The sequence below is a fragment of the Oncorhynchus kisutch genome, linkage group LG3 (assembly GCF_002021735.2).
Source record: "Oncorhynchus kisutch isolate 150728-3 linkage group LG3, Okis_V2, whole genome shotgun sequence".
Lineage (NCBI taxonomy): Eukaryota > Metazoa > Chordata > Actinopteri > Salmoniformes > Salmonidae > Oncorhynchus > Oncorhynchus kisutch.
In genome coordinates this window covers 23,411,174-23,426,832 of record NC_034176.2, presented here as the reverse complement: position 1 = coordinate 23,426,832, position 15,659 = coordinate 23,411,174, and the positions used below count along the sequence as shown (strand labels likewise).

The 15,659-nt window shown below is 47.0% G+C and overlaps 1 protein-coding gene across 1 annotated transcript in view; it reads left to right on the top strand.

Annotated features, from left to right (window-relative positions):
* Positions 1-15,659, top strand: part of LOC109878353 (eIF-2-alpha kinase activator GCN1) — a 38,173-nt gene continuing 22,514 nt past the window's right edge. Inside the window, exons 1-25 of the mRNA XM_020470614.2 lie at positions 1-18; positions 811-913; positions 1,025-1,088; positions 1,181-1,312; positions 1,456-1,564; positions 1,788-1,886; positions 2,029-2,163; positions 2,260-2,328; positions 2,474-2,582; positions 2,687-2,761; positions 2,854-2,982; positions 3,089-3,139; positions 3,247-3,345; positions 3,432-3,605; positions 3,733-3,885; positions 4,010-4,102; positions 4,211-4,286; positions 4,404-4,563; positions 4,969-5,158; positions 5,873-5,997; positions 6,190-6,368; positions 6,512-6,605; positions 11,821-11,934; positions 12,050-12,248; positions 12,581-12,733. Of these exons, the coding sequence (XP_020326203.1) occupies positions 1-18; positions 811-913; positions 1,025-1,088; positions 1,181-1,312; positions 1,456-1,564; positions 1,788-1,886; positions 2,029-2,163; positions 2,260-2,328; positions 2,474-2,582; positions 2,687-2,761; positions 2,854-2,982; positions 3,089-3,139; positions 3,247-3,345; positions 3,432-3,605; positions 3,733-3,885; positions 4,010-4,102; positions 4,211-4,286; positions 4,404-4,563; positions 4,969-5,158; positions 5,873-5,997; positions 6,190-6,368; positions 6,512-6,605; positions 11,821-11,934; positions 12,050-12,248; positions 12,581-12,733 (2,902 nt within the window). The remainder of the gene's footprint in view (positions 19-810; positions 914-1,024; positions 1,089-1,180; positions 1,313-1,455; positions 1,565-1,787; positions 1,887-2,028; positions 2,164-2,259; positions 2,329-2,473; positions 2,583-2,686; positions 2,762-2,853; positions 2,983-3,088; positions 3,140-3,246; positions 3,346-3,431; positions 3,606-3,732; positions 3,886-4,009; positions 4,103-4,210; positions 4,287-4,403; positions 4,564-4,968; positions 5,159-5,872; positions 5,998-6,189; positions 6,369-6,511; positions 6,606-11,820; positions 11,935-12,049; positions 12,249-12,580; positions 12,734-15,659) is intronic.

Below are 15,659 nucleotides of genomic sequence, written 5' to 3'. Positions count from 1 at the left end.
ATGGCAGCGGACACGCAGGTTTGTGTCGCTGATGTTTAAAATGGTGCTGATTCCTCCTCGAGAATTTGTCAACAACATACTGCTGATAAGGAAGACACGATATGAGGGATAATTCATTTTTTGTCGCTGCCTGTAGGGTTTCCCGTAAAATAAATGGTTTAAACATTGTCCAGCTGGCTAAGCTAGCTAGCTAACCGATACTTGGCTAGTACATATTGCTGACGTTAGCCATAGGTAGCTTAAATATAGTAGCCAGCTAACTAGCAATACGTGGCTAACTAGCTAGTCAGTGTTCTCGTGGTGACCAAATCCGTTGTTTGAGATTAATCGAAACACCAACTAGATGAGTAGGTTTTACCGAGCCTAGTTTCTAATTTATTTAACAGTTAGTTACAAATGAAGCATTTCATGAAGTTATTTGTTGGCAACAGCCAATTTTAGTTAGAACATATACTATACAGTACTTGTTTTCTAGCTAATGTTAGCCAGTTATGAGAAGCCAAACACGAATGTCTTCTGAATGGCATATTGTATTTGGTGACCACGCCTCAGTATCCAGAAATTTGCTAAATTAAATGTTTTAATTGTTATGGGTGGTCTGATCACTTTCAGCCTGATGATGCCATACAAATCTCAGAAGATATGTTTTCTATCTTGATAAATTGAAGACTAATTACAAAGTTGATCTTCAATCAGTGTGACATTTTTGAATATGCAGCACTATTGTTTCAAATGATTGACTTTATCCTAGATGCACACATTGCCAGGTGGCTTTCATTTGATTTTGGTTGTCTGTGTGTATTGCACCAGGTTTCGGACACACTGAAGAAATTCGCTGTGAAAGTGACCACAGCCAGTGTAAGCGAGCGTAAGGAGATTCTTGGCGAACTGAAACAGTGTATTAGCGGCAAAGGTGAGGAGACAGATGCCCATGTAGTTAGCATAATTTGTTTATTTTTTGTCTTGGATTGTCAAGATTAAAGCAAACTGTTGTGAGTGATTGACAATGTGTATGTCCTTATAGAGCTACCAGAGCCAGCCATCAAAGGTCTATGCAAGCTCTTCTGTCTCACTCCACACAGATACAGGTAGGTGTCCTTAGCCTACTGCTCTTCAGTATTCCCCAGTTATTGATCTGTTGGAAGTGTGTGTTGAGTGTTAAATGAAATGTCTACTCTAGGGATGCTGCATCTCGACGAGCCCTCCTCTCCGTCATTGGCCTTCTGGCCGAGTCTCAACCTGAAATCCTAGCAACCAGCCTCCTCCACTGCCTCCTCAACTGTGGTGTCATCAGCAAGAATGGAGCACCCAGGTAGGACATGGGGATCGGAATAGGGCTCAGTCTAAATGCTTTGTATACATTTTACAGTGAGTTCTGTGAAATATTGTACTAATTTCACCACATACTGAATACCTTATTTGTGTTCACTGTCCATCTTGTTGTGGTGTTGTCAGTAAGAGCACAGGTTCGGCTGCCTTCACCGGGCTGGCCTGGACCTGCCTGTTGGTTCGCTCTGTGTTCTTGGCTCCAGAGAAAAGAGTGGGCCCCATCTGGAAGAAACTGGTAAGTGAGCAAGGAATTAGACACTGCTTATAGAAGCCATGCCTTTCACCTCCCAGCAATCATTATTTACATATATACTGTGAAACGATTTCGGCATGAATTTAGACGTCGTCTAGTTTCACACAGGTGATGGCATGTTGGATTTGGTTGTTAAGGGACTTGTTAAGCCCTACTGCTGTTTCTGCATCCACCCATCCATGCTTCACTATCTTTCCTCTGACAGGTGGAGATACAGAGTTTACTGCTGGCTGAGGTGGTGGGAGGTGCTCAAGCAACAGCACTGAAGTCAACCCTGAAGAACCTGAGCCACCTATGGAAAAAGGTAAGGGAGGTGTGGGGTTGGTATTCAAGGAACGCCAGACAGTAATAAGGAATATTTGGACACTGTCATCATGGTCCCGTGTAAAATCAATATATTGGATTTGCTATGATTTAAAATGCTTGTCTCTGCTGTTTTTCTCCAGAACCCTGGCCTGGCAGATCAGTATATAAGCACCCTGTTGAGTCTAGAGCAGAACCCCAGCTCGCTGGCTCTGCTGGGTGTGTGTCTGGACTTCTGCACAACTCACAAAGACATGGCCACCGTAGAGAAACACAAGGTGAGTCTGTTATTTGAATTCAGTTAGATTAAAGATATTTCTATATAATAATTTTAAAAAATGATATCTGTAACCAAGCCTCTATTTTGTTTTTAGAGTGCCATATTGGACCTGTATATGAAGGCAGTACTCATGAGCAAGACTAGACCACACCAACACCTATTGGTGAGTGGCGCTGGACTGGCCCTGAAACTGCTTTTGTCACAACCTAAAGACCTCCCATAGCCACAATTGATGTGTATGGTAAAATATATTTTGGGTGTTGGTGCTAAAAATTATTCTCTGTAATGTGTTTTGTGTTTTTCTGCAGGACAAGAGTGGTTCCTTGCTGCGCCATGTCTCCCACTCTGAGTTCAAGGAGCTGCTGCTGCCTGCCCTGCAGAAGGCCATGCTCCGCAGCCCAGAGAACGCCATGCAGAGTCAGTACAGTAGCTAATATCTCAATCAAACACATTTTTGTGTATATTACCTACTATGCACTATAGTTTTGTCCTTTCAAGATATAATTTCCTCTCTCCTTCAGCCGTCTCCTGTCTACTGGCTTCAGTGACTCTTGACCTCAGTCAGTATGCCATGGATATTGGAAAAGGCATTGCAAGTAAGTCAGCCCTTTATATGTAGAAATGTAGCTTTTTGAGGATGTTTCTTTCTGTGTGTGTGTGTGTAACCAGGCTGTAATGTGTGTTTCAGGTCAGCTGAAGGCCAATAATCCCCAGCTGATGGAGCAGGCAGTGCAGGCCATGCAGAACCTGGCCAAGCAGTGTAGTGACCCTAGCGCTGTACAGGATGTCATAACACACCTCTTCAGCATCCTGGGAGGCAAGGACAACTCACTTTACCATGACCTAAGAAACATTTGAGCACACATGGCACAACACCCAAGTGTAAAGTATGTTTTTGCACTAACATAACTGTGTATTTTCAGGGTCAGAGGGGAAGCTCACAGCGTTCGGCCAGAAGATGAGTGTGCTGTCAGGTAGCGTGGTCACTAGTCTTCTGTCCTTCATAACCCACACTTAGTATGTAGTCTTGCAGACTGATGGGTGTTGTCTTTTAACCCTGGTTTTGACTTGTTCTGTCCAGGTATCGGCAGCTGCAGCCATCATGCTGTGTCGGGCACCTCTAGCCAAACTCTCAGCTCTGCAGTCGCTGTGCTGTTCATCCCTTATCTGCAACAAGAAGGTAAGAACTATCTCTAATTCCTTCCTCCTTCTTATTCCCTTCATCCATAGAGCGAGAGGTGCTCATGTTGTGTTTCTGTCTGTCAGTCCATGAGGGGACCTTGGTGCACGCAGTGGCTATGCTGTCTCAGTGGAGTGGGCGGCTGACGGTGGAGGTCCCCAAGGCTCTGCTGGACTGGTTCAAGAAGGCCTTCACCCTCAAGACCTCCACCTCTCCTGTCCGCCACGCATACCTGCAGGCCATGCTGGCGGCATTCAAAGGTTAGTTAGTCACAGGCACTGGGCAACTGTTGCCTGTGTGTCTGTGAGCTTGTCTGTGTGTATTGATCCAGTTCTATGGAATGCAGGAGGCACAGAATCACAGCCCTGCCCTCTCTCTCCTCTCCAGGTGACACTCTGGGACAGGTGTCTGACCTCTTGCCCCTCCTTCTCCAGACAGTGGAGAAGGCTGCGGCCCAGAACTCCCAGCATGCTCTGCTCTCAGAGGGCGTGGCTGCTGCTGTTCTCCTGAGTCGACTGTCTCTGCTGGAGACCCAGACAGGTGAGAGAATTTAGGATCATGACACCCCATAATTATTGAAGGTTGAGGTTCCCAGTAGGGGACAGTGCCTTTGTTCATCAGTTTAGAGACTGACATAGAATGGTGTGTTTTGTCTTTGCTGCAGAGGCCAAGTTGGCTGTCTTCTGGACCCTGATCCTGGATGAGAAGAAACCTTTATTCACCACAGAGAAGTTCCTCTCCCAGGCCAGTGAGGAAGGTGAGGCATAATAAACAAACAGTACACAAAACACTAATGCAACTGTCAGTAATCGCACAGGTGTCAACATATGGGACGATATTGATTATTAAATCTCTTTCACACCAGCGTTGTGCACAGTGATACAGCTGTGTGAGAGAATCTTCTTGGACCACTCCCACCGACTCACCAACGGCAAATCACCGTGAGTGATTGTTTTACTGTCTCAGTCGCTCTGAATTTGTATCAGCATTTTGCGTAACACATTTCCATGTTTAGTTCTCTATAAGTGTTGACTCTTTCTGCTCTCCTCACCTGTCAGGATGTACCACCGTGCCACTGTGGCGGTGCTGCTGTCTCGTAGTTGGCGTGTGCGGAAGCGGGCACAGCAGACCGTGAAGAAGCTGCTCTCCTCCCTGGGCGGCTCCGGGCTGGCCCACGGCCTTCTGGGAGAACTAAGAGTTGTCATCAACAAACACAAGGTACAAATAGTTGACTGTGAGGCACTAAGAATTTTTATAGATTTGTAGTTGCAGGTCTCACCTCAGTGGTACTATAAACTAGTAATGACTGATTTTAAATTCGGGTGTTAAGTACAAATATTTTAATTGGGGCGGCAGGGTAGCCTGGTGGTTAGAGCATTGGACTAGTAACCGGAAGGTTGCAAGTTCAAACCCCCGAGCTGACAAGGTACAAATCTGTCGTTCTGCCCCTGAACAGGCAGTTAACCCACTGTTCCTAGGCCGTCATTGAAAATAAGAATTTGTTCTTAACTGACTTGCCTAGTTAAATAAAGGTAAAATAAATAAATACATTAGTAGTGTAAAATGAATGTCTACATTATCCCTTTGTCATTGACTATATACTGTGTCTTTGTCTTTCCCCAGGTGTTGCCTCAGGAGGTGCTGCAGACAGAGTCAGGGGAGTTGTCTGAGGTGGGAAAGGCCTACAGTCCCCCTCGCGTCCTGCTGGAGGCGCTGTGTGTGGTGTGCTCTGTGGCCGGCCAGTGGAACGACACAGCCGAGGCAGACAAGATTGCCATGGAGATCCTGGTCGTCACCCACCATCCCTCCATAGGTCTGTTCGTTTACTTGTTACTGCGCTCCACAGCATCTTTCACACTGCAGTTTGTATGAACTAGGGATGGGCAAGGTTCATCAAATATCTGAACGGATGTTAGTATTCGATTATGTGAGTGTTAATTTAGCGAGATAAAATAAAAAACATTTTTTTTTTTATTATATTTTTTATATACCTATTTATTTTTAGGCTAATTTTATCGAAAAAGCTTTGTTTAAATTATTTTACATGGATAAACCATAACATTTGAAATTATTCATTTAATTAACAAACTAACTTTAGAATGTAGTTTTTATAACTGTGTTGAGCTACTGCTGCACATTTAACGTTTCCACAACACCTGACACAGATCAATGCAAAACACTTAATAACATTTAATGTTTTAGTTTTGTATTATCACTTGAAGTGTTTTAAAATGTTATGCAGAATCCTTTTGTAACAATCAATTCTATCATGTCGAAAATCTTCTCTTTCGTTGTTGCTGTTAGCTAAACTACTGGAGAAAAGCAGCATGTCTCCTGTTTACCTCTGCCATGTGCATTTGCGTCGTTCTGATTGGTCAAGATTCAATATCAAATAACTTTTATTTTTTTGAATTTCGATTATTTAGATTTCTGAACAATGATGATATTATTTCAAATGCCCATCCCTAGTATAAACCCACTACTAGTACTGACATCTTTCCCCCCGGGCTCTTCTCCGATGATGCAGTTGAAGCTCGACCCGGTTTCTGGCCGCATCTGCTGTCCAGCATGAACATCAAGGCCGACGAGTTCATAGACAAGAACCTGGATGACATTCTGCCACGGCTGTTGCAAGCCAACGCTGACAATCAGGTCGGAACATATTTTACATATTGACATCCTTATATCAGATGTACACATACAATACACATACATACTTACACTCACAGCCAATGGATGGTTGAGGCCTACATTTGCTCTCTGTGATTGGATGAGACAAGCCTATGATCCAACTTGTCATATACTCTTATTGGCTGACTGATGGTCGTCCTCTTGTTTCACCAGGCTATAAGGAATGCGGTCGGTGCCCTGTCCGGTCTCTCTCCCATCAAGCTGCTGCCACGGGTGATGGAGCATGTGACACAGTTGCTGTCCAATCCTGCGTTGCGGCAGGTCACCAGGGAGGAGTACGCCATCATGCTCACCCCTGAGGGAGAGCTGTATGACAAGAGCATCATCCAGAGGTAGGACACTAATACAGTGTAAGAGCTGTTCTGTCGGCAAGAATGCTTATAATTGTTTCAAAGACCTTGGCTTTGTTGATTTCTTAGTTAAACTCAAAGGCTTGTTTCAACATTTCATTCTCTTCCTGCCGTGTCCTGTGCAGTGCCCAGCAGGAGAGCACAAAGAAGGGCAACATGAAGAGGGAGAACAAGGCCTACTCGTATAAGGAACAGATCATAGAGCTAGAGCTGCAAGAGGTGAGACTATGGGGGGCAATGATTGAAAAACTAGATGGAGAGAGGCTTGTTAACTGTTGCGCTCCTACCTCTTACCTTATTACTGTACAGTGCCTTCAGAAAATATTCACACCCCTTGACTTTTTCCACATTTTGTTGTTACAGCCTGAATTTAAAATGGATTGAATTTAGATGTTTTTTTTCTCACTGGCCTACACACAATACTCCATAATGTCAAAGTGGAATTATATCCCTCAGTCGAGCAGTGATTTTCAAACACAGATTCAACCACGAAGGCCAGGGAGGTTTTTCAGTGCTTCGCAAAGAAGGGAACATATTGGTATAAATACAAAAGCAAACATTAAATATCCCTTTGAGCATGGTTAAGTTAATTACACTGTGGATGGTGTATCAATATACCCAGTCACTACAATTTTTTAAATGTTACTTTTATTTAACTAGGCAAGTCAGTTAAGAACACATTCTTATTTACAATGACGGCCTACCAAAAAGGCAAAAGGCCTCCTGCAGGGCCAGGAGCCTGGGATTAAAAAATAATAATGAATACAATATAAATATAGGACAAAACACACATCACACAGAGACAACACTACATAAAGAGAGACCTAAGACAACAACATAGCAAGGCAGCAGCACATGACAACACAGTATGGTATCAACATAACAACAACATGGTAGCAGCACAAAACATTATTGGGCACAGTCAACAGCACAAAGGTCAAGAAAGATACCAGCGTACTTCCTAACTCCGTAGCCAGAGAGGAATGAAACCGCTCAGGGATTTCACCACAATGCCAATGGTACATTTAAAACGGTTAGAGCAGTGGTGACCCGCCATTTCTGAGCCAAGATCACTTTCACAGTCAAAAAGCAAGCTGAGATCTACTGCTTAGATTTTTTTATTTTACATTAACCTCACACAGACAGTTTAATAGGAATGAGGTCTGGGCACTAGGCCTAATACATTATCACAGCATATTCGGTGTATGATTGGCCTGCCAATATTGTTAATCAGACCATATTATATTTCAAAACTCGAGCTTTGATAACAAAATGGATCAGTTGGTTTAGCACTAGTTGAGCATGAATTGAAAAAATGTGCTTTTTATTTTACTGGACTGATGGTACCTGCATCTGATGGTCAACGAGGTCAAATCACGACGTCAGTGATCTCCAGGTCAAAACGTCGGAGCTCTAGAAAGATGCCCAAGTTTCCTACTTGGAACTCAAAGTTGGATGTCAGTTCAAAACTATTTTTCCCAGCCGCCTCTCACAGTCCCTGCTCTCTCCTTCCTTTCCTCCAGTGAGACTGATCAGAGAGAGGTGACACCGTCTTCCACCTGATGGCGAAACTCGAGTCGCACCGCATCTGCCTCATGCACAAATTCATGTTGTTTCTATGATCAGAGAAAGTTAAATATTCCTTAATATTAACATGGGCACAGCGAGCTGCTAATAATAATAAAACGCAGGGCTGTCGATACTTGGCTACTCATTCATTGCAGCTGCATCCCAAGCGGAAATACGGAGAAGTGTGTTTTGTAATAGTGTTAATAGTAATAACTCACTCCTAAAAACAGCAGCTCTTTGCTGTATCCATTGACAGTCTCTCTGGTCATGGTTTTAAAAGTTTATTTAATCTTGCATAGGCTAGTAGCCTATTAAACTTGGCTGTGGCCAGGGTCATGGAAGCTCTGTAGCCACAGTGATTTGAGCTATCCGATTGGGCAGCACAGTAGGTGCTCTAGATTTAGTCACAGATTTGCCGGTCCGCCGGGTGTGCAGGACTTTAGAATCAAGTGCACCTACCGGCAACAGCTCAACACAATTTTTTTTAAAGAAAGCCTCTCTCGTTGGCTTTCTACAGAAATATTTGATGATCGACTAGGAATGCCTTGAAGATTGACCGGTTGACGACCACTGGGTTAGAGTTTAATGGCTGTGATAGGACTGAAGATAGATCAACAACATTGTAGTTACTCCACAATACTAACCTGATTGAGACAGTAAAAGTGAATCCTGTACAGAATACAAATATTCCAAAACGTCAGTGGTTGAAAAAACCCCAAAACAATTGTCATACTTCAGTTAAAGATGCCTTAATAGAAAATGAAAGTCACCCAATAAAATACTTATTGAGTAAAAGTTTTAAATATACTTAAGTATCAAAAGTAAATGTAATTGTAATAATATACTTAAATATTAAATGTGTGAATAATTTCAAATGGCTTATATTAAGCAAACCAGACGGCACCATTTTCTTGCTTTTGTTTATTTACGGATAGCCACAGGCACAAAGCAGCATACCACCCTGCATCTGACTGCTGGCTTGCTTCTGGAGCTAAGCAGGGTTGGTCCCTGGATGGGAGACCAGATGCTTTGGGAAGTGGTGTTGGGGGGCCAGTAGGGGACGCACTTTCCTTTGAATGGCGGTGGGAAACAGTGCCCCAGGGCAGTGATTGGGGACATTGCCCTGTGTACGGGGACGTTAAATGGGTGTCCTGACTCTGTGGTCATTGAAAGATCCCATGGCACTTATCGTAAGAGTAGGGATGTTAACCCTGGTGTCCTGGATAAATTCCCAATCTGGCCCTCACCATTACGGTCACGTAATCATCCCCAGCTTCCAATTGGCTCCAATTGGTAAATGAGAATGTGTTCTCAGTCAACTTACCTGGTAAAATAAGGGTTAAATTAAGTCTGCCAGATCGGAGGCAATAGGGATGACCAGGGATGTTGTCTTGCTAAGAGCATGGTTTTGACAATTTTCCCGTCCTGCTAGACATTCAAAATGTAATGTACTTTTGGGTGTCAGGGAAAATGTATGGAGTAAATATGTTATTTTCTTTAGGAATGTAGTCAAGTGAAAGTTGTCAAATATAAATAAAGTAAAATACAGATACTGAAAAAAATGACTTAAGGTGTACATTAAAGTATTTCTACTTAAGTACTTTAAACCACAGCAAAACATGCATCCTAAGGCACTAATGTAAAACTGCAAAAAATGTGGCAAAGCAATTCACTTTTTGTCCTGAATACAAAGTGTGATGTTTGGGGCAAATCCAATTCTACACATTGAGTACCACTCTCCATATTTTCAAGCATAGTGGTGGCTGCATCATGTTATGGATATGCTTGTAATTGTTAAGGATTGAGGAGTTTTTCAGGATAAAAAATAAATGGGATGGAGCTCAGCACAGGCAAAATCCTAGAGGAAACCCGGTTCAGTCTGCTTTCCACCAGACACTGGGAGATGAATTCACCTTTAAGCAGGACAGTAACCTAAAACTCAAGGCCAAATCTATACTGGAGTTGCTTACCAAGAAGACAATGAATTTTTGACTTGTTGCTCTGCGTGTGCTCACTGCTCAATGATTGTCTATATTGTAATTGTTTTTAATAACCTGCCCAGGGACTGCGGTTGAAAATGAGCTGACTGGCTAAAACGGGAACTTTTACTGAACCGTTGATTAATGTGCACCGTCCCTGTAAAAAATAAAATAAACTCCCTCACTCACTCAAGCTACTTGGAAAATCTATGGCAAGACCTGAACATGGTAGTCTAGCAATGACCAACAATCAATTTGACAGGGCATGAAACATTTTGACAAGAAAAATGGGCAAATTTTGCACAACCCACTTGTGGAAAGCTCTTAGACTTACCTAGAAACACTCACAGCTGTAATCTCCTCAGTGCTGTGAATACTTTCATTTTCAATACAGTTGCAAAAAATATCTAAAAACATGTTTCACTTTGTCATTGAGGTATTACGTGTAGATTTTTTTTTGTCCATTTTGAATTCCATCTAACACAACAAAGTGAAATAAGTGGAGGGGTATGAGTACTGTGCACTGTGTATGGGCTAATAGATGCAGGAGCATATGGGTACTGTTTGATGATCCTCTGTTATCAGAGAATGTAAACTGAACAAAAATATATACGCAACATGTTACAGTTTATATAAAGAAATCAGTCAATAGAAATAAATTCATTAGGCGGTTATCTATGGATTTGTCATGACTAGGAATACAGATATGCATCTGGTCATAGATACCTTTAAAAAAATGGTTGGGCGTGGATCAGAAAACCAGCCAGTATCTGGTGTGACCACCATTTGCGTCTTGCAGCGTGACACATCTCCTTCGCTTGTTGATCTGTCTGTTGATTGTGGAATGTTGTGCCACTCCTCTTCAGTGGTTGTGCGAAGTTGTTGGATATTGGCGGGAACTAGCACACATTGCTGTACATGTTTATACAGTGCATCCCAAACATGCTTAATGTGTGACATGTCTGGTGAGTATGCAGTTGTGTTCATTGTCCGTAGCTTATCCCTGCTCAAACCAAAACCCCACTGCCAAGAATGGTGCACTCTGTTCACAACGTTGACATTGGCAAACAGCTCGCCCACATGATGCAATACACGCTGTCTGCCATTGGCTCGGCACAGTTGAAAACGGGATTCATCCGTGAAGAGCACACTTTTCCAGCGTACCAGCGGTCATCGAAAGTGAGAATTTTCCCACTGAAATCGGTTATAACGCAGAACAGGTGAGGACAACGAGAATGCAGATGATCTTCCCAGAAATGGTTTCTGACAGTTTGTGCAGAAATTCTTGGGTTGTGCAAAGCCACAGTTTCATCAGCTGTCTGGGTGGCTGGTCTGACGATCCCGCAGGTGAAGAAGCCGGATGTGGAGGTCCTAGACGTGGTCTGTGGTTGTGAGGCCAGTTGGCTGTACTGCTAATTCTCTGGCAACAGCACTGGTGGACATTCCTGCGGACAGCATGTCAATTGCACAATCCCTCAACTTGAGACATCTGTGGCATTGTGTTTTGTGACACAACTGCACATTTTAGAGTGGCTGAGATATTGTCCCCAGCACAAGGTACACCTGTGTAATGATCATGCTGTTTAATCTGCTGCTTGATATGCTACACCTGTCAAGTGTATGGATTATCTTGGCAAAGATAGAAATGCTCACTAACAGGGATGTAAACAAAGTTGTGGACAAAATTCAAGAGAAATCAACTTTTGGTGCTTATGGAACATTTCTGGGATTATTTATTACAGCTCATGAAACATGGGACCAACACTTTACATGTTTTGTATTTTTGTTCAGTATAATAGGTCTAAGTTGAATTATGATTGAACCATCATTAATTGAAGAAAGTAGAGTTATCATGAAATGAACACGGTGATTTCTGTCTGTTTTAGGAGATCAAGAAGAAGAAAGGCATCAAAGACGAGTTGCAGCTGACCAGCAAACAGAAGGAGATGATGCAAGCCCAGCTGGAGAAAGAGTCCTCCATTCGCAAGAGACTACAAGGGGTACGGCCAGACACTTTGACATTTTTCACACTTATCCAGTTTCTCAAACATGAAACTCTCTAGACATTGACATAATGTTCCTGTTGTTTGATCGATCGACTGTTGTGGTTGTCAGTTGGACATGGAGCTGCAGTGTGCGGTGGGTCTGCTGGAGGCAATGTTGATCCAGAAGCCTCCCCAGATCTCCTGGCAGCTCCCAGGGGTCCTCCAGGTCCTACTTCCCCTCCTCCACTCCCCCCTGGCCGCCCCACGCCTGCAGCAGGTCTTCCTCGACATAGGAGCCTGCCTCATGCCCACTGAGCTGCACTACCTGGGTACATATAATATATGGTGTAATATATTCCATTTTGTAGACACTTTTATCCAAAGCATAAACGAATACACTCGGTAGAGCTTTCCTCTCACTTCCCTCATATGTCCTTGTTCACACACCTTCACAGATGACAGGACTAGATAGGAGAAAATAACATGGAAACTCCATCTAGCCTACATGAAAACTATGTGGAGTTATTGCTTGTACCTATCCAGTTGTCTCTGATCTTTAAATGGGAGTGAACAAAGATAAGGTGGAGGGAAAAACGTTCTACTTCCTGTGATGAAACTTCCTCTTACCTCCTGCATGTTCTACTCATGGTCTCCTCCACAGCTCTGCTGGTGGGCCGGGTGACACTGCGCCTGATGAAACCTGAGTGTGATCTGGATGAGGCCTGGGGACAGGAGGATCTAGAAACAGCCACCCAGCGCACTGTCGGGCTGCTGCACATGCACACTGTCCCACACAGAGAGGGCAAGGCTGGTGGTGAGCACCCCCCCCCCCACACACACACACACACACACACACACACACAGAGAGGGCAAGGCTGGTGGTGTGAAAACATACACACACACACATAGAGAGGGCAAGGCTGGTGGTGAACATACACACACATAGAGAGGGCAAGGCTGGTGGTGAGCACACAGAGGGAGGGCAAGGCTGGTGGTGAACATACACACACACATAGAGAGGGCAAGGCTGGTGGTGAACATACACACACAGAGAGAGGGCAAGGCTGGTGGTGAGCACACAGAGAGAGGGCAAGGCTGGTGGTGAGCACACAGAGAGGGCAAGGCTGGTGGTGAGCACGCAGAGAGAGGGCAAGGCTGGTGGTGAGCACGCAGAGAGAGGGCAAGGCTGGTGGTGAGCACGCAGAGAGAGGGCAAGGCTGGTGGTGAGCACGCAGAGAGAGGGCAAGGCTGGTGGTGAGCACGCAGAGAGAGGGCAAGGCTGGTGGTGAGCGCGCAGAGCGAGGGCAAGGCTGGTGGTGAGCGCGCAGAGAGAGGGCAAGGCTGGTGGTGAGCGCGCAGAGAGAGGGCAAGGCTGGTGGTGAGCGCACAGAGAGAGGGCAAGGCTGGTGGTGAGCGCACAGAGAGAGGGCAAGGCTGGTGGTGAGCGCACAGAGAGAGGGCAAGGCTGGTGGTGAGCGCACAGAGAGAGGGCAAGGCTGGTGTGAGCGCACAGAGAGAGGGCAAGGCTGGTGGTGAGCGCACAGAGAGAGGGCAAGGCTGGTGGTGAGCGCACAGAGAGAGGGCAAGGCTGGTGGTGAGCGCACAGAGAGAGGGCAAGGCTGGTGGTGAGCACACAGAGAGAGGGCAAGGCTGGTGGTGAGCACACAGAGAGAGGGCAAGGCTGGTGGTGAGCACACAGAGAGAGGGCAAGGCTGGTGGTGAGCACACAGAGAGAGGGCAAGGCTGGTGGTGAGCGCACAGAGGGCAAGGCTGGTGGTGAGCGCACAGAGAGGGCAAGGCTGGTGGTGAGCACACACACACACAGAGAGTGCAAGGCTGGTGGTGAGCACACACACACACACAGAGAGCGAGCAAGGCTGGTGGTGAGCACACACAGAGAGGGCAAGGCTGGTGGTGAGCACACACAGAGAGGGCAAGGCTGGTGGTGAGCACACAGACACACACACACACACACACAGAGAGTGCAAGGCTGGTGGTGAGCACACACACACACACACACAGAGAGGGCAAGGCTGGTGGTGAGCACGCAGAGAGAGGGCAAGGCTGGTGGTGAGCACACAGAGAGGGCAAGGCTGGTGGTGAGCACGCAGAGAGAGGGCAAGGCTGGTGGTGAGCACGCAGAGAGAGGGCAAGGCTGGTGGTGAGCACGCAGAGAGAGGGCAAGGCTGGTGGTGAGCACGCAGAGAGAGGGCAAGGCTGGTGGTGAGCGCGCAGAGCGAGGGCAAGGCTGGTGGTGAGCGCGCAGAGAGAGGGCAAGGCTGGTGGTGAGCGCACAGAGAGAGGGCAAGGCTGGTGGTGAGCGCACAGAGAGAGGGCAAGGCTGGTGGTGAGCGCACAGAGAGAGGGCAAGGCTGGTGGTGAGCGCACAGAGAGAGGGCAAGGCTGGTGTGAGCGCACAGAGAGAGGGCAAGGCTGGTGGTGAGCGCACAGAGAGAGGGCAAGGCTGGTGGTGAGCGCACAGAGAGAGGGCAAGGCTGGTGGTGAGCGCACAGAGAGAGGGCAAGGCTGGTGGTGAGCGCACAGAGAGAGGGCAAGGCTGGTGGTGAGCGCACAGAGAGAGGGCAAGGCTGGTGGTGAGCGCACAGAGAGAGGGCAAGGCTGGTGGTGAGCGCACAGAGAGAGGGCAAGGCTGGTGGTGAGCGCACAGAGAGAGGGCAAGGCTGGTGGTGAGCGCACAGAGAGAGGGCAAGGCTGGTGGTGAGCGCACAGAGAGAGGGCAAGGCTGGTGGTGAGCGCACAGAGAGAGGGCAAGGCTGGTGGTGAGCGCACAGAGAGAGGGCAAGGCTGGTGGTGAGCGCACAGAGAGAGGGCAAGGCTGGTGGTGAGCGCACAGAGAGAGGGCAAGGCTGGTGGTGAGCGCACAGAGAGAGGGCAAGGCTGGTGGTGAGCGCACAGAGAGAGGGCAAGGCTGGTGGTGAGCGCACAGAGAGAGGGCAAGGCTGGTGGTGAGCGCACAGAGAGAGGGCAAGGCTGGTGGTGAGCACACAGACACACACACACACACACACAGAGAGTGCAAGGCTGGTGGTGAGCACACACACACACACACACAGAGAGGGCAAGGCTGGTGGTGAGCACGCAGAGAGAGGGCAAGGCTGGTGGTGAGCACACAGAGAGGGCAAGGCTGGTGGTGAGCACGCAGAGAGAGGGCAAGGCTGGTGGTGAGCACGCAGAGAGAGGGCAAGGCTGGTGGTGAGCACGCAGAGAGAGGGCAAGGCTGGTGGTGAGCACGCAGAGAGAGGGCAAGGCTGGTGGTGAGCGCGCAGAGCGAGGGCAAGGCTGGTGGTGAGCGCGCAGAGAGAGGGCAAGGCTGGTGGTGAGCGCACAGAGAGAGGGCAAGGCTGGTGGTGAGCGCACAGAGAGAGGGCAAGGCTGGTGGTGAGCGCACAGAGAGAGGGCAAGGCTGGTGTGAGCGCACAGAGAGAGGGCAAGGCTGGTGGTGAGCGCACAGAGAGAGGGCAAGGCTGGTGGTGAGCGCACAGAGAGAGGGCAAGGCTGGTGGTGAGCGCACAGAGAGAGGGCAAGGCTGGTGGTGAGCGCACAGAGAGAGGGCAAGGCTGGTGGTGAGCGCACAGAGAGAGGGCAAGGCTGGTGGTGAGCGCACAGAGAGAGGGCAAGGCTGGTGGTGAGCGCACAGAGAGAGGGCAAGGCTGGTGGTGAGCGCACAGAGAGAGGGCAAGGCTGGTGGTGAGCGCACAGAGAGAGGGCAAGGCTGGTGG